The sequence below is a fragment of the Staurois parvus genome, unplaced genomic scaffold (genome assembly GCF_062004578.1).
Source record: "Staurois parvus isolate SC_StPar_1 unplaced genomic scaffold, SC_StPar_1.0 ptg000105l, whole genome shotgun sequence".
Lineage (NCBI taxonomy): Eukaryota > Metazoa > Chordata > Amphibia > Anura > Ranidae > Staurois > Staurois parvus.
Window position 1 is genome coordinate 4,470,136 of NW_028317901.1, and position 23,540 is coordinate 4,493,675.

The 23,540-nt window shown below is 40.6% G+C and overlaps 1 protein-coding gene and 1 pseudogene across 1 annotated transcript; one reads left to right on the forward strand and one right to left on the reverse strand.

The window, feature by feature from the left end:
* The first annotated feature begins 4,043 nt into the window (after window positions 1-4,043).
* On the forward strand, window positions 4,044-4,186 carry LOC149467624 (U2 spliceosomal RNA; annotated as a pseudogene).
* A 7,131-nt stretch (window positions 4,187-11,317) lies between these two features.
* NR2E3 (nuclear receptor subfamily 2 group E member 3) lies at window positions 11,318-21,011 on the reverse strand. The gene is made up of 8 exons (XM_089671463.1): window positions 20,729-21,011; window positions 19,092-19,242; window positions 18,138-18,241; window positions 17,789-18,037; window positions 16,600-16,781; window positions 16,076-16,316; window positions 15,872-15,977; window positions 11,318-12,100 (listed from the first exon to the last, which is right to left on the reverse strand). Exons 1-8 carry the CDS (start codon window positions 20,781-20,783, stop codon window positions 11,968-11,970), a joined length of 1,221 nt encoding a protein of 406 aa, XP_089527589.1. The 5' UTR covers window positions 20,784-21,011; the 3' UTR covers window positions 11,318-11,967.
* Window positions 21,012-23,540: the final 2,529 nt, after the last annotated feature.

Sequence of the window (23,540 nt, forward strand, 5' to 3'; positions counted from 1 at the left end):
ATTAAGCCCTGGTTCATACCGCCGCAATTTCAGGTGCGATTTGGGAATTGAAATCGTACCTGAAATTGGATCTAATGAATGTGAGTGTCTTAACATAGGAGATTTACTGCAGCACGATTTCAAAAGTAGTTATTGTATTAGTTTTGCTGCAGTTTGTTGCGATTTCACATATAGACTACAATAGAAATCGCACTGCAGAACGTAATAGAAAATGCAAGAACTTGTTGGGAAATCTTCACAAGTCACAAACAAATATTCAGAAAACGCAGTGAAATTGCAAACAAAACGCGTGATTTTAAATCGCATCCATTGTGAACCAAGCCTAATCGAAGAGTCCCATAAATCCACTGCTTAATTCCAGTCCTTGTAAAAGATGGTTTTACAGAGAAAATGTAATGGGAAGGTCTTTGCAGCCACAGCTCTATGATGATCCTCTAATTGCAAGAATTGATTTTCTGGTTAATGCTGTATATTTTATATAGCATTAACCAGAAAATCAATTCTTGTAAAAGTTGAGTCGTATGGAACTGGCTTAAAAACAGACTCTTAAGGAGAAAGATGTAGAAGTGCTGTATCTGATTCAGAGATAGTAACAGTAGTCTCAAGAACACTAAGGGTGGAGGCATAGAAGTAGATCTAGATGTAGTAACAATGTGCACCTAGAACCCACAAAAAATCCAAAGTGCAAGTTAAGATTCTTGTGGCTGAAGGTGAGGGTTAAAGTATTATCAAACCCTGGACCCTGCATGCACTATATATGGTCTCCCACAGAACACGGAAATGCAATTATTTTAGTAAATATAAACATCAGCATTTAGAGCAGTCTTGTGACTTCTATCAGTGTCCAGCCAAGCACTGGTTAAAGCTTGTAGAAGGATTTCATTTTTATTTCTAGGAGGAAGCAGAACCCCTGACCTCTGTCTTTACAGTGCTGATTGACCCTGTGATGATCACATGCACTCTGAGGATTGGACTGGTTTTTATGTGATATATATAAACTACCCCTCAACTACCACCTCTATGCTGACGACAATCAAATCTATCTCTCAACCTGTCGCCTCACCCACTCAGTCTCCGCCCAAATCACAAGCCTACTGAACGACATATCAGATTGGATGTTGCTCCACTTCCTAAAACTGAACCTCTCCAAAACCGAGCTCCTAGTCTTCCCCCCAGCCCACACACCACCCCCCACTAACTTCTCCATCATGTCCAACAATGCCACCATCAGGCCCGCCCCGCAGGCCAGAGTACTTGGTGTCATTCTTGACTCCAATCTATCCTTCCAGCCCCAAGTCCAATCACTAACAAACTCATGCAGACTCCACCTCCGCAACATCGCCAAAATACGCACGTTCCTAACCCCAGAAACCACTAAACAGCTCATCCACTCCCTCATCATATCACGACTCGACTACTGCAACTCCCTCCTCACTGGCCTGCCTCGCCACAGGCTATCCCCGCTTCAGTCGATCCTGAGTACGGCAGCCAGACTCACCCACCTTACCAACTGCTCCATTTCCGCCACCCCCCTCTGCTAATCCCTCCACTGGCTCCCGATTGCCCAACGGATCAAATTCAAAATCCTAACACTGACGTACAAAGCTGTCCATCATACTGCCCCGAACTACATCACCGACCTAATATCCAAGTACCACCCTACACGCACTCTCCACTCCTCACAAGACCTCCTTCTCTCTAGTTCCCTAGTCTACTCCTCCCATGCCTGCCTCCAGGACTTCTCCAGGGCGTCACCCATACCCTGGAACTCCCTACCCCAATCCATCAGACTATCACCTACTCTCCTCTCCTTTAGGCGTACCCTGAAAACCCACCTCTTCAGGGAAGCCTATCCCACCCCCTGCTAACTTGCCGACCTCCTCCACTCTTCCTACCACTCCATCCCCCACAGCTATTTCCTCCTGTACCACTATCTCCTCCTTTCTAGATTGTAAGCTCCAAGGAACAGGGCCCTCGAACACCTCGTGTATCGCATTGTATTGTTATTGTACTGTCGCATGTTCTGTCTCCCATTGTAATGTACGCTGAGCGAACTGTTGGCGCTTTATAAATACTGTATAATAATAATATAAAAAGTCCATAATTCTTTATATACACTATATTGCCAAAAGTATTGACACCCTTCCAAATCTTTGGATTCAGGTGTTCCAATCCCCTCCATGGCCACAGGTGTATAACATCAAGCACCTAGGCTTGCAGATTGCGTCTAAAAACATTTGCAGCCCTGGCGCCCTGTTGCAGTAGTTCTGCTATAGGGCAGTCGGGAAGCAGTTAAATCCCACCAGAGATGCTATCTATGTGCAGTTTGTAGGTTTGCACTTGTCCTATCTATGGTGTATGTCATCTATTCACTATTGGAGCAGCAATGGCATTATATATAATTTCTCTGACATTTTGCCAAGGCAGGACACTGGCTAAATGGTTGGCAATTATGCCTGGCAGTACTAGGATTTTTGGTTCGACTCCCAACCACAGTACTACCTGCCTGGAGTTTGTATGTTCTCCTTGTGCCTGCATGGGTTTTCTCCCACAGTCCAAAGACATGCTGGTGGGTTATTTGGATCCTGTCTAAATTGGCCTTAGTATGTGTATGTATTAATGTGAGTTAGGGACCTTAGATTGTACTCTCTTTGGGGGTTAGGGACTGATGTGAATGTACACTATATAGATACACTATACTGCCAAAACTATTGGGACACCCCTCCAAATCATTGGATTCAGGTGTTCCAATCACCTCCCTGGCCACAGGTGTATAAAATCAAGCACCTAGGCATGCAGACTGCTTCTACAAACATTTGTGAAAGAATGGGACGCTCTCAGGAGCTCAGTGAATTTAAGCATGGTACCGTGATATGTTGCCACCTCTGCAATAATCTCCTGGCTACTAAATATTCCACGGTCAACTGTTAGTGTTATGAAAACAAAGTGAAAGCAACCAGGAACAGCAGCAACTCAGCCATGAAGTGGTAGGCCACGTAAAATGACAGAGCGGGTCAGCGCATGCTGAAGCGCACAGTGCGCAGAAATTGCCAACTGTCTGCAGAGTCAATAGCTAAAGACCTCCAAAGTTTGTGTGGCCTTCAGATTAGCACAACAGTGTGTAGAGAGCTTCATGGAATGAGTTTCCATGGCCGAGCAGCTGCATCCAAGCCTTACATCACCAAGTGCAATGAAAAGTGTCAGATGCAGTGGTGTAAAGCACGCTGCCACTGGACTCTAGAGCAGTGGGGACGTGTTCTCTGGATTGACAAATCATGCTTCTCTGGCAATCTGATGGATGTGTCTGGGTTTGGAGGTTGGCAGGAGAATGGTAATTGCCTTGCTCCATTGTGCCAAGTGTAAAGTTTGGTGGAGGGGGGATTATGGTGTGGGGTTCCAGTGAAGGGAACTCTTAAGGCATCAGCATACCAAGACATTTTGGACAATTTCATGCTCCCAACTTTGTGGGAACAGTTTGGGGATGGCCCCTTCCTGTTCCAACATGACTGCGCACCAGTGCACAAAGCAAGGTCCATAAAGACATGGATGAGCAAGTTTGGGGTGGAGGAACTTGACTGGCCTGCACAGAGTCCTGACCTCAACTCGATAGAACACCTTTGGGTTGAATAAGAGTTGAGACTGCGAGCCAGGCCTTCTCGTCTGACATCAGTGCCTGACCTTGCACTTGTGGACAGCCTTCCCAGAAGAGTTGAAGCTGTTATAGCTGCAAAGGGTGGGCCAACTCAATGCTGAACCCTACGGACTAAGACTGGGATGCCATTAACGTTAATGTGCGTGTAAAGGCAGGCACCCCAATACTTTTGGCAATATAGTGTGTGTGTATATATATATATATATATATATATATATTTTATTTTTTTTCTTTGGGAGGGGGATTTTTGAATATTGATTACCAGGTCATTTATTTATGCACATGTTTATTTGGTAAATTGACACAGTATATGTGTTTGATATCAATCCCACACATGGTAGGAGGAGGTGTGTTGTAGTTCACCTATTTCTTTTTTTCTACATTGGTTCACTTCGCTTCTCGGCCTTTTGGCTAAGATCAAGTGTAGTATCTGTTCTTATCAGTGTCCAGTGGGGGTGCTCCCGGCCATTCTAGCTTTGCGGGGATGGCTGTTGTATAGTACCCTCACTGGTATGATGGGGGTCTGGACGGCTAGTACCGGGGGGACAGAAACCGGGGAGCCCACGAGTTAAGCTGGGGCCCTGGGAGTAATTCCCCCGAGGAGACCGGAAGTACCCAGTACCTCCTGATTTGGACGGATCTACCTTGTCTGGCCAGGGGCTGAGAAGGCAGAAAGTCTGCAAACTCAGTGCCCCCTGAGTAGACGCCCTCAGGGGTGCCACTAGTAACACCTGGGTGTGGGACCCCACTGTGTGAAGATGGCACAAGGTCGCTGGTTTTACACTCTTTTTGCACAGCGCCCTAAGGACCAGGCCTTTTGGCTAAGTTCAGGGCAATTTTTGCTACAGGCCTCAGGGCCTGGTCTGTGCACAATTTGGCACGGTACCACTTTTTTATTTTCTATTTATTTAATTTAACACCTCCCACGTTTTGTCACTTTTTCTTTGCTTATGCGTGTGTTTTGATGGGCACTGATAGGCTGCACTGATGAGCACTTATAGGTGGCACTGATGGGTATTGGTAGGCTTCACTGATGGGCAGTGAAAGGCAGCACTCATATATGGCACTGTTAGGCGGCACTGACGGGCACTGTTAGGCGGCACTGACGGGCACTGTTAGGCGGCACAGACTGGCACTGATAGGCGGCACTCACTGGCAGCACTGATAGGTGGCAGTGATGGGAATTGATAGGTGGCACTGACTGGCACTGATAGGTGAAATTGAAAGGCAGCTCAGATGGGCACTGATATGTGGAACTGATGTGCACTGGTAAGCACTGATATGTGGCATTGATGAGCACTGACAGGTGGAATTGATGGGCACTGAGAGGTGGCACTGCTGGGGCTACGCTAACCATCAGGGCACACTAATCATCAGTGCCCTAATGATCAGTGTACATGTCCTCTCTGTGGAATGCCGATTACTGGCTGTCCTCTGTCAGCGTGACAGCTCGTGAGGAGAGAAATGCCGATAACCGGCATTTCCCTATTAACATGCGATCAGCTGTGATTGGACACAGCTGATCACATGACCAAGCCAACATCTTTGGCTCTTTCCGTTGATCGGTGGTGCGCTGTGTCCGAGGGACACAGCGCACCACCAATCTCCACGCTGCGCGCTCCCGGGGCCGCGCATGTGTGGTTAGAGTGGGAGAATGTCATATGACGTCCTCCCAGAACGAGAGAACCGCCTTGCGCCCGTCAATACCTTATATAGGGGCGGGAGGCGATTAAACTGCATCCAATCTGCATGAGACATGAAAAAACATTGTTTCTTATGGTGCCTGTTCACATATGTCCAGTGCATTGGAGGTGCAGATTCTGTCCGGTTTAAAAAAAAAGAGTCATTTCTGATTTCTGAGCAGTGCGGTCCAGTTCAGGTGCGGAGTACAGGCTATTGCCTTCTATGGGAACCGTTTCTAAACTGCATATGTGTGAACAGGATAATCCTGAAAGCTAATCCTGTCCTGAACCTGATGTAAGCCTGACATGAACTTCTGAGCAACTACTGTATCGATTATCTGTGAAACCTGAGCTTCAACCTGCACCGCACATGTGTGAACCGGCTCTAGTGTTGCTTTGGGATCACTGTGTAAGGTTGCTTTTCATTTCAGTCTGCAGCTTTGCTCTTTTTCTAAGGTGAGTGCTGCCTAGTCAGACCACCCATTGCTTATAAGGTAAAGGGATTAGGTAAATAGTTAAGATATTAAAAAAAAGAGAGCCAATATGCCGTCATGACCCCCTCACAAGTGTCTTGATGCAGGCAAATAATTCCGCAGCTGGAGACCTCAGACGTTTGGTGACGCTCTGACACTTGTCTTCTGATGAAAAGGTCCTCTTCCTTAGACACTAGAGAGTATGTTTTTTCCATACGGAAAAGTACTTTTGGCACAGGAACATTACCAGAAACCACTTTTAACTGCTGCCTGTAAACCCTGTGCTAATATTTCAGTCTGACTAAAGTACCATTTGCATTGTCTCTATGGAGTTCTGCTATCATTATCTATCCTGTGAGAACAGCTAGCTGACACGGGGTCTCTTTTTCTTGAACCAGTGGGAAATGCATCTAGGAGCAGGTTGAGGACACTGCTGTGGAATACATTGCTCCTTCATACTACTGTTAATACCACTGTGATCTCATCAGTGCCTCCAAATATAGCCCCCTTTTTTAAGGGGGTGGGAGGGGGTTATGAGAAGTGATGCTCCCCAAAAGGATATTGTGCTAAACCTGAAGATGAATAAGAGAACCAGAACCTTTGCTAAGTGGAAGAGTTGTTTTGAAGAAAGAAATTGGGAGCAAAACTACTGCAACCAGCATATAACATTAACCATGTGGATAAAGATGCACACCAGTATGGAAATAATACAAGCTTTATATAAGAAAAGATTAATAATAGTATAAACATCAAATGTACAAAAGCGTATTATCGGCTAAGGTCGCAACAAGAGTCCTGGTGGAACTGTGCACATATACACGGGCATATATAGTTACTTAAATACCAATCGCCACGCTGTGAAGTGATATAAACTGCTTTAAAAAAAAATTTTAATCCAAAAAGTGTGACAGTGTATAAAAATATGTGTGGAATCTGAAAACTTATAATATGACCCTAAATATCATATGTATAATACTGTGATAAATTATCCTCCTAAACAGTGATGATGCTGCTGCTGCTGCTGCTGCTGCTTTAAGATAAATGAATATAAAACATCACCATACATTGAAATATCTAGACCATTAGCAGAGCATGTGCATACAATAACAACACAACATACAAGTGATAAAACTATATAGTCCATCTTCCCAATCAAATCACTAGGTGAATATATAAACTTTCAATGAGTGTATGCTGAGTGTGCTTGGTTTTCCCTGCTGTCACCAGTGATATGGAAGAAGCACTGTAGTGAGGAGGAATATGCTATTACAAGTGAGGTTGCTTATTTCATAGATAAGCCATTTAGTCCGGAGAGTGTCAGTGAATTGGGGAAGCTTGTTTGGAGCACAAGGTGTTGTGGAGCCAAGTCTGCATGATTCATACACTCAATGAAAGTTTATATATTCACCTGGTGATTTGATTAGGAAGATGGACTTATTACTCTATTGTATGCGGACTCCATCAGTATTTTTACTTTTATTACATTTTTAGTGGAATGGACTTTACTTATCTATATACTTTTATCACTTTTATGTTGTGTTATTATTGTATGCACATGTGCTGCGTATGGTCTAGAATATATTTCATATATACAGTGCATCCAGAAAGTACTCACAGCGCTTCACTTTTGCCTCATTTTGTTATGTTACAGCCTTAATCCAAAATGGATTAAATCCATTTTTTTCCTCAACATTCTACAAACAATACCCCATAATGACAACGTGAAAGAAGTTAATTTTGAAATTTTTGCAATTTATTAAAAATAAGCCCTCATGCACACTTGACATTTTGATAATGCTGGTAACTTTAGCTGCGTTAAGTCATGTTAAAAACTTGAGTTTTTCATCTCTTTTTTTAGCGTTTTTTGCATTAGTGTTTAGTTGCGTTTTGCCATGTTTAGACGCTTTTTCGCACATTTGTGGTTTTTAGCTTTTTTTTTTACCAAAAAGAAAATTTTGTTTTTGTCAAAAGTGCAAAAACGCCGGCTCGTGGCGGTTTACCATGATTTATCGCGTTTTACCATGTTTTGCCACGTTTTTCAGCGTTAGAGCATTTTTACAGCTGAAAAACTCCTCTAGAAACCCACTAGTTTTGTGGGGGTTTTTTCCAGTCAAAAAAACATTGATTTCAGCCTATGTGTGCAGGGAGACATAGGATATAATGCTGGGGAGTTTATTGGCTTTAGAAAAACACGTCAAACGCCAAAAACAGGAGCAGAAAAACATCAAGAGTTCATGAGGGCTTAAAAACTAAAAAAACACATGTACATAAGTATTCACAGCCTTTGCCATAACACTCAAAATTGAGCTCTGGTGCATCCAGTTCCCGCTGATCATCCTTGAGATGTTTCCACAACTTGATTGGAGTCCACCTGTGGAAAATTCAGTTGATTGGACATGATTAGTAAAGGCATAAACCTGTCTATATAAGGTCCCACAGTTAAGATTGCATGCCAGAGCACAAACCAAGCCATGAATTTCAAGGAATTGTCTGTAGACTTCCAAGACAGGACTGTATCAAGGCACTGATCTGGGGAAGGGTACAGAAAAATTTCTGCTGCATTGAAGGTCCCAATGAGCAGAGTGGCCTCCATCATCTGTAAATGGAAGAAGCTTGGAACCACCAGGAATCTACCTAGAGTAGGCCACCTGGCCAAAATGAGCGATTGAGGGAGAAGGGCTTTAGCCAGGGAAGTAACCAAGCACCTGATATTCACTCTGAAAGAGCTTCAGTGTTTCTCTGTGGAGAGAGGAGAACCTTCCAGAAGAACAATCATCTCTGCTGCACTCCACCAATCGGGTCTGTATGGTAGAGTGGCCAGACAGAAGCCACTCCTCAGTAAAAGGAAAATGGCAGCCTGCCAAAAGGCACATGAGGGACTCTCAGACCATGAGAAACAAAACTCTCTGGTCTGATGAAACAAAGATTGAACTCTTTGGCCTGAATGCCAAGAGTCACGTCTGGAGGGAACCAGGCACCGCTCACCACCTGGCCAATACCATCCCTACAGTGAAGCATGGTGGTGGCAGCATCATGCTGTGGGGATGTTTTTCAGCGGCAGGAACTAGGAGTCTAATTAGGACCGAAGGAAAGACGAATGCAGCAATGTACAGAGATATCCATGATGAAAACCTGTTACAGAGCGCTCTGGACCTGAATTGCAAAGATTTCAAAACAAACTTCTTTGTCATGTTGTCATTATGGGGGAATATAACAAAATGTGGCAAAAGTTAAGCGCTGTGAATACTTTCTGGATGCACTGTAGTTAGTAATAGAGATACCTCTATGAATGCTGCAGCAAAGTCCAGTTGCAGGGAGCACTGAGAATGATCACAATACATTTTGTCTTGGTGTCGGAGATCTGAAGACATGATCTGCATTGATAAACCAGCCTGGAATGCAGCTCTTCACCAAAATAAAATGTGTTCTATTTGGAATTTACTAAACAAATATTACCATAAGTGTATGTGCTTTCTGTACTTACCATATATCTCTGCATTTGAGAGCATTACCTGTGCCAGTTGTGTCATAATGCTTGTTGTTAATATTCTTGAAAAACATTAATAAAGACCTTTATGGAAAACAAATAAACTATCATGTGGCACTGGAACTGAGAGTCAGCCTATCTACTCTGTGCTTGGTCCTTGTGGTATTTAATCTGTCATGCATCTGAACCCCTAACTACCAGAATTGACCCTTTGATGCCTAACCTGGCTCTAGCCTATGTCAAAAGCCTATAGAGGAATGAGCTAAAACTAGCTATAGAATCCCAGACCAGAAGGGACAGGGTTAACTAAAATAGCATGAGCTGTGTATAAATTCTATTGCAAAAAACAAGTTTGCCTACTAATATACTGGAAGGTACGCACTACACACAGGGTACCACAGACCTAGCTATCTGACACTGTGCACGTGACATAAAACAAAAGGACAGAGATACTCTGTCTGTTACAAGGATTCATATACACACTTAAGAAGATACTGGCAACTGCAGTTAAACTTTTAGACCATAGGTATACTTGCATAATAGTCTCTGCTTCTGGTCTGGATGAATTGCAACAACAACAGCACCTGTATCTGTAAGGTCATGTGGCTTGGTTTCTCTCCCTCTTCAGTTCCTCCTAGGGTTTTTAACCTAGCCCCGCAGAGACAAAAAGTAATGTACACAATTAACTCATGGTAAAACTACCTACAAATGCAGACAGTAGAGAACATCAGATTCCTACACACTTCTAATTCTTTTTTAATTTGGTTCTGTATTACTTCTATGTTATTATGGATTGTGAGGTCACTGATGTCAGGCGAGAAGGCCTGGCTCACAGTCTCCACTCTAATTTTATTTGGGTAGCACAGTGGCTAAATGGTTGGCATTTCCGCCTGGCAGTACTAGGGTCGTTGGTTCAAATCCCAACCACGGCAACACCTGCCTGGAATTTGCATGTTCTCTCTGTGTCTACGTGGGTTTCCTCCAGTTTCCTCCCACACTCCAAAGACATACTGTTAGGATCCTGTCTAAATTGGCCCTAGTATATGAATGTAGATTAGGGACCTAAGAATGTACGCCCCTTGAGGTCTATAAGACCTTGCTTTGTGAACTGGTGCTCAATAATGTTGGAACAGGAAGGGGCCATCCCCAAGCTGTTCCCACAAAGTGGGGAGCATGAAATTGTCCAAAATGTCTTGGTATGCTAACGCCTTAACAGTTCCCCTCACTGGAACTAAGGGACCGAGCCCAACCCCTGAAAAACAACCCCACACCATAATCCCCCTCCACCAAACTTTACATCTGGCCCAGTGCAGTAAGGCAAGTACTGTTCTCCTGGCAACCGCCAAACCCAGACACATCCATCAGATTGCAAGTCACTCCAGAGAACAGGTCTCCACTGCTCTAGAAGTCGGTGTGCTTTACACCACTGCAGCCGACGCTTTGCACTGCACTTGGTGATTTAAGGCTTGGATGCAGCTGATCGGCCATGGAAACCCATTCCATGAAGCTCTCTACACACTGTTGTTGTGCTAATCTGAAGACCATGTGGAGGTCTTTAGCTATTGACTCTGTAGACAGTTGCTGACTTCTGTGCACTGTGCGCTTCAGCATGAGCTGACCCCACTCTGTCATTTTATGTGGCCTACCACTTCATGGCTGAGTTGCTGTTGTTGCCGGTTGCTTCCACTTTGTTATAATACCACTAACAGTTGCTTGTAGAATATTTAATAGCAAGGAAATTTCATGGATGGACTTATTGCACAGTTGGCAACCTATCACAGTACCACGCTTTAATTCACTGAGCTCCTGATAGCAACCCATTCTTTCACAAATGTTTGTAGAAGCAGTATGCATGCCTAGGTAATTGATTTTTTACACCTGTGACCAGGGAGGTTATTGGAATATCTGAATTTAAAATTTGGAGCGGTATCCTAATACTTTTGGCAATATTGTGTATGTCCATACTGTAAACGTGTATGACGTTTTGTGGTTTACCCTTCACAGATTAATTAGTATGCCTGGATTGTGAAATAAATGTTTATTAAATATAAGCTGTAAAACGTAAACACAAAAAAGTAGTCTAACATCACAGGAGGACTCAAAAAGCAAATCAGCAAATCACAGGATGCAACACCAAACACACGGAAATGTGTTGTGTTTTTTTTACCCATATTAAACATTTTGGAGCTGGCAGCACACTGGGAAAGGTTAGTAACATTCTGTCTTTAAACAAAAAAGTTTCCATATTTAAGAAAGGAAAACAACGAGACTGTAAAAACAGATGTGCTGCCTATTGCACCCTGACATTTTTGTAGTTTAGGGTTAATCTGCTTCTGTAAACTAGTATATGAGGTTGCAACTCTGCTATTCCTTTCTTCCAGTTTTTTTAGCATCCCTTTCTAAATTAGGACCATGCATGTTATAAGCAGAGACCATCACATAAGTCTTTGTAAATGTGGACAGGAGGTACAAGAATGATATCCCCTGAGTATATACATAATACGGCATTAAGTAGGACAAAAGTCATTGGCTTGTTATTGCATTGTTGTGCTCAAGTTCCAGTATAGTTCTTAAGTCAGTCATGATTGGACCCCTGTACAAGGGTCTTGCATTTCACTACTATATTAGCAGCTGGGTATATTGGGCTACCACCACACTGGCTGAGTGTCCTGTTCAGTTCTTAAACATGTCACAGAGGAGTTTCTCCATGGGAGTGTTGCCAATGGTGCGGTGGAAAAACAGAAGCTCTATGCGCTCAGAGGAGATGAAGCGAAGAGAAGGAGACAACAGAAGCAGCTTCCCAAACCTGACAAAAGAGAAAAAAAATTGCAGGTTAATAGCTTATCTCTTAAGTGTAACTGAACATTTTAATATAATAGATAATATTTTAATATAATAAAGATAATGTGCCAGCGTGAGGTGTGTAGTTAAATCTCAGTGAGGACTATCATGGTATCATCCCATATTTTGTGGCAATTTTTCCTATGATAAATCTATATTGGTCCTGAAGAAGCGGAAGTATTTGTGAAACGCGTAGACCTGTTTAAAGAACGCATAACAACACTAAATATGACTTTGACTGTTAAATGGGTTTTATCTATATTTTGTTCTTTTACCTTTACTGTGAATAAAATTTGTTTTTATATATCAAGTTCCTTTTGTTTTTTTCCTGGACATTAGTGGTATATTTGAAGTCCCACCCTCTAATTCTTTTCAAATTTACCATTTTATTTTTTTAACTCCACATGCCCTCAACCAGTGTTATACTCATCTGTCCCCAATCTAGCAAGATCTCAGCTATGTGATCTTCTCAATGTCACACAGCTTCTCAGGCTACAAATATGTGTTGCAATCTCCTTTCAATTCTTTGGAGACATCATTCCTCCAAGTTATTTTATAACAAACAAGTAAAATGCCTTGAAATGCTAAATATAGTTCAAAACATAGCCCTGCCCTAGGTACAAAAACCTCAGTCAAAAAGTTTTCTAAAGTTTGGAAATATGAAAACCTATACCTCCCCAAATTTAGTTATACCTTATTCATATTTCTATATATTCTAATAACCTTTTCTCTGTTTACAATTTTTTGAAAGCTAATCAGTCCAGAAACTCTGCATATTATGCTGATAAAATTTGTTTAGTAAGTTCACTAGGTTCATATATATGAATTGTCAGGTATACTGAAAGATAGTGGTCTCCAACTATGGCCCACTGCAAGATGCTTTCTGGGCATTCTGATGTAAGAGAGGGCTCTTAAAGAAACCCTGATGTAGGGGAGGGGACTGTCATATAAGGAAGACTTTAATAGGGAGTCTGATAGAAGGGGCTTTGATGGGCTCAAGTCTATTTGGAACTTATTTGCTTAGTTTAATGAAGTACTGAAGTTTTTTACCCTGTTGTTCTAAATCATATCATGCTGTTCACGAAAAACTCCAAGAAAAAATGTGGCTCTTGTACTGAGAAGTTTGGAAACCCCTGCTGTCAGAGGACAGGAGTGACCATGTCTACATTTACCCCTTATGTATGTTGTGGTGATGCATCTTCAACAATACAATAAGAGGGGTAAAGGTTAGTAGGAACAGCAGAATTTCAGACCACCAACCATATTTTTGAAGGATTTACTAGTACATTTGCTGGCATATTAAATGGGTAATTTATTTATATTATCTTCTAATCAGTAATGTTTACAGTAAACTCTATGAAGACACCCCCCCCCCCCAAAGAGTTTCCTGCTCCTTTTAAACTTTACATAGACAGGATTTACTTCACTTCTCAACCTGAGGTTGTCTAGTGTTAGGAATTCAAGCATCAGAACTAAGAAGGGGCCTGGCAAGAGGCATTATTTTGATGCAGGTGAACAAACATTTGACAATCAGCACATTAAAATCCATTTTTAAGAAATCTCTGTTTTTACATACAAGATCTTTACATACCAGTACGCATAAACTGGCTTTGAATATAAAGAACACCTACTTTCTCCCCTGGACATATAAGCTTTACCCCTATCTGACACCCAAATGTACTATGAATGAATAGGTGTGATGGTACCCACTTCAGTGTTAGGTTGTTATATACCCCTCATTACCAGTCTGGAGTTGGACTTTAAGCTGAAATTTACACACCAAGTCAATGAGCCACAGCAGTAACTAACACCTACTATCCCCTCAATTTATGTGATAGGTGGAGAGTGGGAGCCAGAGAGAAAAGATAAGAAAGGTAAAGAGTAGGGAAGGGGCTAATGGCTGAGGATCCTGTTGAGGGGCACTATTACTTGTCTGTCATAGTTTGAGGAGGTGTTGAACAAAGTCTGCATGGAGGTAGATATCCACCTATTGGGTCCTGATTGTTTTGAATTTTGGCATTACACCAGTCAATTTTAAGTTATTTTTTGGTTATGTTTGTTTTGCATTGATACCTTGCAAGTTATTTGCAAAATTAATTTTCACAAAAATTCGCTAAGCCAATTGAAAATTCCTTTGCAAAGTGAGCAGTCTATTTGTCTTTAGTAAATCAACCCCTGAAAATATGAAAGAAAACAACTACTGTTGTGTTTATCCTATTAGATATTAATATACAGGATTTATATAGCACCAACAGTTTACGCAACGCTTTACAACATAAGGGAAGACAGTACAAATTAATACAGGAGGACTCAGAGGGCCCTGCTCGTTAGAGCTTACAATCTAAGAGGGAGGGTCAAAAGATACAAAAGGTAATAACTGTGGGGGATGGACTGATGGACAAAATACATGCGCAGTTGTTAGGTGGCAGCAGGATAGGATAGAAATCCTATAGCGCTTGAGGAATCCTTTGTCACAATGCCCACTAAGGGTGAATTCACACTATGTGCGGTGACAGACATTTCACTACATGGTAAAACGTCTGTCATTGCAGGGACACAAAGGAAACAATTGTTTCCTATGTGTCCCATTCACACTGCAACATAGCCTATGACATGCTGCATTTTATCACAGAACACCGTGCTGAATCGCACAGCAATGTACAGCAACACAGCACGTTGCTGTATATTGTCATAAATGAAGTGTAAGTTTTGAACACTTCAAATACAGTGCATACAAAAAAAAAAAAAAAAAAAAAAGGAGCCATGTGATGCGCTGAATTGTGCACCATGCTGTCCCCTACCACAGCCAGCAATGGAGATTGGTAAAGCACTGAAGCAGCTCGATGTGTATGAATCCACCATAAAGTGATAATAAAACCATTTTTTTTGTTGCAAAATTAGATGCTTTGATAGCATGACTACCATGTCCTGGCTGTTTTTTTTCCAATTTTTCTATTTTTTGCTTTCTCCTCACTGTCCCCTTGGCTCGGCTGCACGACTTCAGGTATGTGTGTGTGTCCTTTGCCTTCCAGGACCTATGCAGTCCCAATTGAGTTTCCACTTGTGTGCCCCCATTTGGAATTACAAACATATGTGCAGCTGTTGCCAATGCCACACACCCAGTCAGCACAAGAGACCAAGAACCAAGCTCAAAGCTCGAGAGCCACTATCAGTCACCACTGTAAGGTGGAGGAGAGGCTTGGCTAGGTTCTGTGTCTTTTGCCCTGCCTGTGTGTGTGGTGCTGCACCTGAGATTGTGGTTTAAAACAGGAGCACACACAAAGTGAAAACTCCAGCGAGACTCTATAGGCCCCAGCAGGCACAGGGGGCAAACACATGCCTAAAGTAAGGTTACAGTATGAGAAACAAGAACAGAGAAAAAAAACACAGCAAGAGCATGTAAATCCTGCTATCATCTCAAGTTACAAACAAAAAATGGCTTTAATATCACTTTCATTAAACGTTATCATTTATTTGTAAAATGAAATTATATATAAAACACAAAAAGCACAGTCTAATAACATACATGATTTAAACAATTACCCCTCATAGAGCTGAAATGTTTTATGGAGTACTAAAGATAGCTTATTGGCTGATTGGGATAAAAACTGTTGCAGCTTACTAAATATGTGACATTCTAAACCATATTGTAAATAAATGTGATCAATAACAGTTTTCATGGCAAATGTGCTAGAAAATATTTAGAAACTTAAGGTGCTGGTAGATGTTTAGTTACCTGACTGGCTGGTTGGGGTAATGATTTCTAGTATGTTGAGCCAACATCATCTGAGACTGATCTTGTAGGTTTTCTACTTGTTCAGGGTCTTTAAGGCCTCTGGTCTCTGAAATACAGCAAGATGTAAGATTTCACAACAGAGATTATTCTAACTAAAGAATATGCATTTCAGTGTTTGACTTGAGTGTTTGTTAGAATACCCACCAGGTTTAAAGAGGAGCACTGCCTTCAAGCAAGCAAATTCTGTTGGGTCAACACTTAGCGATTTAAAACGACTGATTGTTTCTTGAAGGATTCGTACATCCACACTGGAGGAGATAGCTTTTCCATGAACACTGGAAGATAAGTCTGGAACGGACAGCAAGGGGCAGCTGTCAAGTGGCATAGACCACTGGATGGCACAGAGAAGAAATAGTTCACTCCATGCTTCTTCTAGAAGGATGACCTACATGATGAACAGAAAAAAAAGAAAGGGTGATCAAGTATTTAAGCTAGCTGGATACACAAAGCTTAGTAGTATAAGTATGATCATTTTATTGAATAAAAGTATACCCAAACATTGGCGCTTTGGCAAAACTGGCTTTCTCCTGAATATTAGGCTTTACAGTGAAATTTAAATACTCTACTCCTGCACTGAATAAGCATCCTATACGGTTCTTTGGGGTAGCCAAAAGCTCTCCAAGTCATCGCACAATTGTAAAATATACATTAGCAGTTTCTGTTCTCACCTGGTCCCTGAATGGAAGGTTGGAGAAGACTGGCAGGTTCTTTGCCCATTTCACTGCCATGAAGAGGAGTCGGGCAGAGGTCTCATACACCCCTTCTGGACTGGATGTGATAAAGGCAGACATCTGAAAATCATTAGGTGTGCGTTCTGGCTCATTACTTGTAACATCTATGTTCTCATCAGCTGAAAGAAAAATAAGGTACTGTTATCAGCACTTCTTACAATGTAGAAGAGTTGGCAATCATCAGTAATTGTACATTGAATGCATAGCAATTCTGTGACTATAGAAAGACTCTTGATCAAATAGCTTAATTCATGGGCCCGATTTACTAAAGTATGAACTGAAGTAAAACAGTTTATATTATATATTAAGCATCGATGAACAAGAAAAGCTGTAATTTCTAATTACAATACACAATTGTTTTTAATATTCACTGCACACATTAGAAAATCACATCTCTTGAGTTCCTTATTTAAATGGGTTGTGCATGGAAAATAAAAAACAATAACAAAATATCAAATGAATGTTATGGGCAGAGATGTATGTTTCACACATTAATGCCTATTTTTTTACTCTCCCCACCTGTCAGTCACTAGTCTCAAACTCTACTGCCCAGGCTATGGAACAAGAAACACTGCAAACATTCAAAAATCAAATCTCTCGAGTTCCTTATTTAAATGGATTGTGCATGGAAAATATAAAAACAATAACAAAATATCAAATGAATGTTATGGGCAGAGAGGTATGTTTCACACATTATTAATGATTATTTTTTTACTCTCCCCACCTGTTAGTCACTAGTCTCAAACTCTACTGCCCAGGCTATGGAACAAGAAACAAGGCTGCAATCACATACAAGGCAGCAGGGATCAGATCGCATGCAGTCGATTCCTTCTCCTTTGTTTTCGTTATATTTAATAAAAAGAAGTTAATTCCTTATGTAAAAGCAGTTAAAATGTTTTTCTGCTTTTGCAGTAGTTAATACATTTTATTTCTTCTCGTCCTGGCATTATGGTAGAATTAAAATTTGAATACCTAGTATGTCTGAAAGGAAGACAATGAGCTCGAAGCTACAAAATTATATGACCTTACTATTGAGAGTGGTTTTGGATTTATGAATAAGTTAATATGCTTGGATGAATATTGAAATGGTATATATATATCTATATTCACAATAAAGCACTCATACCTTCTTCTGGCTCCAGTTTGGCGCAAGTCTCTGCTGTCATCAAGCTAGCCATGAATCGGTGGTTATGGGGTGGACTGAGGGCTCCTGATATAATATTGGGTACAGGGGTTCGTAAGTTGTTCACTGGTGGACAGGAAGGAGGAGGCTCTCGGGTAGTTGCCAAGTGTTCAGAGCGGCTGTCTGTCTCTAACTCAATACTATCCAGCCGAATCTGTGCTGTGCTGCGAGGCTGACGCTCATTCTGTACAGCTGAAGATAAAAAGAATAAATCACATAGATACAGCACTGTTCTTATAATGCAGTCATATGCTATAAGCCAACTACCTAAGAAAGCAGGCAAGAAGCTTACCATCCTTGTTCATGCCTGTCTGAAGGCATTTTTTTAATCTGCAAGCCTGGCACTGATTTCTATGTGCTTTATCCACTGGACACATCCCTGTCCCAGCCTGGCATCTGCAGCATGCACACAAAGTAAAACAAAAAGTCTGTTTTTAAAATGTATTCTTTATTTATTGATTAAAAAGAAGAAGCATGTTGTAGCTGTATTAGTTTTCTTTTTTTCCTTTATTTTCACCTGGTGATCTTGCCATCACTTGTTTTTTTTTTACAACTTCATTTAGCAGACCAAGCTGTCCAGCGACAGGGTGCTTACAATGCAAATGAAAACTGAATGCTTTCTGGTATAGCAATCATCCTTCCCTATTAAACAATTTATGAATACTAAAATACTAGGTCAGAGTAGGGAAACTTTAAACAAATATATCATGTTTAAATAAATATTTATGTTAATAAATATTAATATAAATAAAAGATGTAATTTTTTATTTCCCAAAACCATTTGTTTTCCCTTTAATCCAGGATATGCATAATATTGTGCTGATACGTCTGTAGAATATTCTCCCCCATACTAATAAAGGGACTCCAATGTTTTGTGCTCAGAATTAGAATTTAAACATACATTTTATTAGAGTTGAAAATACAAATCACTGTATGCAAACTTTTTTATTTTGAGAGAGATGAAAATTTCTTTACACAACATGTGTATGTCCTAAATTAGTTTAGACCTAATTCTTAGTGAGTTAATTATAACAATCTCCATCATTTATCGGAGCACGCGTTCATTTTAGGGTGTATTTATCAGCAAATATTTCAAGTTTTGGTTCTTTTTTCTTAAAATAGATTGCTGAATAGGTTATGTACAATCTCAAATAGTATTTATTGATACAATTGTTACATGGTAACACCAAGATGATAAGAATATAAGGAATTGAAACAGAATTTGAAGTTCTAAAAATGACCTTACCGATAGATAAGCTTTCGACGCACACTCCTTTTGAAGAAACCACTGCAACCGTTGCAAGCAAAGATGCCGTAGTGCTTTCCGCTGCTGCTGTCACCACATACTCTGCACAGCAGAGCCGGGCTAGGGGCTGGACCTGAGGCAGGACTAGGAACTGGAAGGAAAAGCAAAGAGTCAGGTACCATTCTTCACAATTCATTTTCTCTGTATGGTCACCATAAATCTGTTTAGATGTATATAGATATTATCTAGAGATACAACCAAAATATTCCAACATAGCAAAGATTACATCCCAGGTCTTGCTTACTAAAGTGCTGCCACACATCCGCCAATCATATTTAAGTTCCTATTACTAAAATATGATTTTTCTATGTGGGTTTGGATTAGCCTAATTACTCTCAACCACAGGGTAAATTCTTTATGTCAAACACTTAAATAAAAAAAAACCCATGGGCAATTTTAGGTGCATTTGATTTTTCAAATTCGTACTTTCTCTGCTAGTAAACTGACACCTTTATACAACTTCAAATAATTAATATGGTTTAAATGTTTGTCACTTTGCTTGAAACATAATCAGTTTGATGCTATAAATAACTTATTTCTCTCAATGCATTTTTATATGAAAAAGTCACTATTGCATTTTATAGAGATATACGCATTTCAAACTGTTGTTCATTAAAATTATGGGACACTTGTTTTTACTTCATGCAATAAAAGAGGCACACAATAACATTTTGTCAGTATAGGTAAAATAAATGCTAGATGTGCCTATATATCTGGAGTTGCACAGCCAAAAATAAGGTGCTTTGAAAAACATGTACAGGTGTATCAGTTTTATTGCTTTTTCATAATTGCAACTCAGATGATAATGCCCAGATAATGCCCGTTTCTACTCAGGTCTTTAAATTAGACTAGATTAAACAAATTGAGACATTGTGATTTCTGTTTTAATTAATGTGCAAAGGAGGTGGATAATAATGTCCATGTATATAAATATATATATATTAGAAGGGTGGACAGCTCCAGCAGATAAAAATAGTTATCTAAGTGTGAAACCAGATGTGTTCCCTCCCAAAAAAAGAAAAAATCAATAATATAATACAAACCATGTTATATAAAAATAATATAATGAAGAAAATCATCATATAAAGGGCGGAGCAGCAGAGTGCAGAAAAGCAAGCATAACTACAGCAACTTCAGCCATCCCTGCCCTTTTTAATTACCAACCTGCACCATGCAGTAGAAATGGAGATATGAGTATTAAGGTACTAAATAGCTTCCTTATATACAACACATGAAATACTAAAGACGTGACCACATATTAACCCCTTACATAGAAAACTCTTGCTTATAACATGGGGGCTTCTTAGTTCGCATATATTGTAATACATTTTCAACCTGGCTAACTGCATCAAAGTGATCCCTCTCTTCCCAGTCCCTACTCTATCATATAGTTTGCCAACCATTAAGATAGCATATGTGGTTTCTAAATCAGTTAAAATATATGGTTAGCTATAAAGGTGTGTGTATATATATATATATATATATATATATATATATATATATATATTTTATACATCTTTTATGAAAACAAATTCTTTGCAGAAAAAATGGATGGAATATCATTAACTGTGGCTTACCTGACTGGCTTTCTTCTGCGCTGGTACTAAGAATGGATCCAGTGGGTGAACTCATGTCACCTTAACTTTCTAGAGTATTTCCTCAGATGATTCTCCTCTTATCAGGTTCTAAGCTTCTTTCAGAGGTGTGAACAGTCTGTCAATTTGACATGTGAGCCCAGCTTCTCTAAATTAGCTAATATATTGATTGAAGCAGCCCCTATGTTGTATCATACTATGGTAGATCCAAAAATCAGATGATTCTTTAGGGAGGTGAAGCTCTACAGAGTGGGAATGGAGAGCTTTGTCATTCTCTTGCTCCTGTCTCTGTTCAAGAGTTTTCGTAGGGCCTGGAGATTAGCTGCTAACGCTGTGTAAGCAGATGCCTCTTGTCATCCTCTTAATCTTTACTGTCTATGAGAAGGTGGAGCAGTCACACATCTTTAAGGAGTAGAAGCATGGAGCCTATTCTGTTGTATGAAGGTTTGGTATTCAAGTTAGTTAGAAGACTTCTGACAGACCCCTACTTATCTTTGTCTTTTAACCTCAGATCATTCCCCAGGACAGTTAGTAGACAGGGATGGAAAGTTTATTGCATTCCTTATTTATTTATTTATTCCAGGTACTTATATAGCGCCATCAATTTACACAGCACTATACATATATATTGTACATTCACATCAGTCCCTAACCCTCAAGGGGCGTACAATCTAATGGCCCTAATTTACATTCATACATACACATACTAGGGCCAATTTAGAGAGGAGCCAAATCACTAACAGCATGTCTTTGGAGTGTGGGAGGAAACTGGAGTACCCAGAGGAAACCCACGCAGGCACAGGGAGAACATGTAAATTCCAGACAGGTGGTGCGTTGGTTGGGACTCAAACCAATGACCCTAATACTGCCAGGCAGAAGTGCTAATCATTTAGCCACTGTGCTTCCCCATCACTCTATACTTCATAAAACATACTCTTACTACCCAGACCCCCACCTATTCACTCCTTCTTATCCCTAATAACAATGCACTGCGGTGTGGCCACAGTGTAATTGTATGTGCGGTTTTAGAAGCGCTCCCAATGAATCCTGTTACACAGTGCATTTTCATGAAAGCACATCAAAGTCCTACATGCTGCATCTTTGATGCGCTTTCACAAAACACACTGTGTGATAGAATTTAATGGGAGCGCACACAGAATCACACTGCAGCACACCAGTGTGAGCCCTCTATAAGGCTAGGTACACACCTCTGTATCTCAGAAATGTGCAAAGAATTGTGACTTTCCTGATCCCCCTAAAACCACACTGTCCATTAGTAGATGTACGGCACTGCAATTAACTGTTAATGGCACCCCCCCCCCCCGCATCTGCTAACACGTGCCTTTTCACATGCATCAACACACATGGTGCCACATGGTGTCTCTGTCTCAAAAGTGAGACATCAGGGGTTTGTTTAGAGTCCTGTTATTTCAGCAAAGCCCCTAAAGGGCTGTTAAAAAAAAAAAAAATTACATTCTAAAGCTATATTAAAAAAATTAAAAAATAACAATTAGTGCATATTCACACTTGGCCATTCAGTAGAATGGGTCAAGTTTGATAAGGGGTATAATTCATGCTGCAGCTGTGACGCAAAACATCCCAGCCGCAGCATGTGTACATTCCCAGGCACTCCCTCTGCAGCTAAAGGATGCAGCAGTTGAGGCACCCAGTTGAGGCACCCAGGGGTGCCAGTTTGTCCCCTCCCAGCCATCATAATTTAAGCACACCCACTCTTCACACACACCACAGGTCGCTGTTTCCCTGAGATGTCCCTCATTTCAACTTCAAAAGATAGCGCAGTTTCCCGTGTTTGCCCTGGGCACTGGATGACCATTGACCAGGACGCAGAGTCAGTACAGGAATCACAACTTGCAGACAAGCAATGTACCATGGGAATTTGTGGAAAGAGGCGACCAGCAGACAGGCAGGCAGCACTCAACATGAAAGAATATTTTTGCAAAATAAGTTTCTATTGGATTGTCAAATATAACTATTGTTTGTATTACTATTACAATGCTGATGTTATAAAATTAAACTCCTTTAAATCTGCAAAAAAATCAAACAAAAGTAACCAAGAAAACAATAGAGAATCTATGTATATAACAGGCCCCCCAGAAATCTAATTTCCTGCTTTTGAAATTGGATCTGTGTTTTGTCCAGAGGTTTGTACTACACTGTGTGCACAAATATTAGGCAAGTTGTATTTTTGAGGATTCATTTAATTATTGAACAACTGTGCTCTCTGTCAATCCAAAATGTTAATAAACCTCAAACTTGAATATTTAAGAAAGTAAAAGTGAAGTTTTGGCTTTTTTAGGAGAATATCTATGTGTGCACAATTATTGGGCAACTATTAGTGTGCAAAGTTATTATGCAACTAAATGAAAAACGAAAATTTTGCCATCCCACTTGTTTATTTTAATCTGTTAAAGTGAGAATAATAAACAAACAACTCAAAGTTTACAAATAAACATTTCTGAAAATCAGTGACCAATATAGCCACCCTTCTTTTCAATAACAGTCATAGGCCTTCCATTCATGGAGTCTGTCAATTTCTTGATCTGTTGACGAACAACTCTTTGTGCAGCAGCAACCACAGCCTCCCAGAGAGGTATACTGTTTTCCTTCACCGTAAATCTCCCGTTTAAAATGGGCTTAAAAGTTCTCAATAGGGTTTAGGTCAGGTGAGGAAGGGGGCCATGTTATTATTCTATCATCTTTAAAGCCTTTACTGGCTAGCTATGAAGGGAAGTACTTTGGTCCATGCAACAGAGCATTGTCCTGCATAAGTATC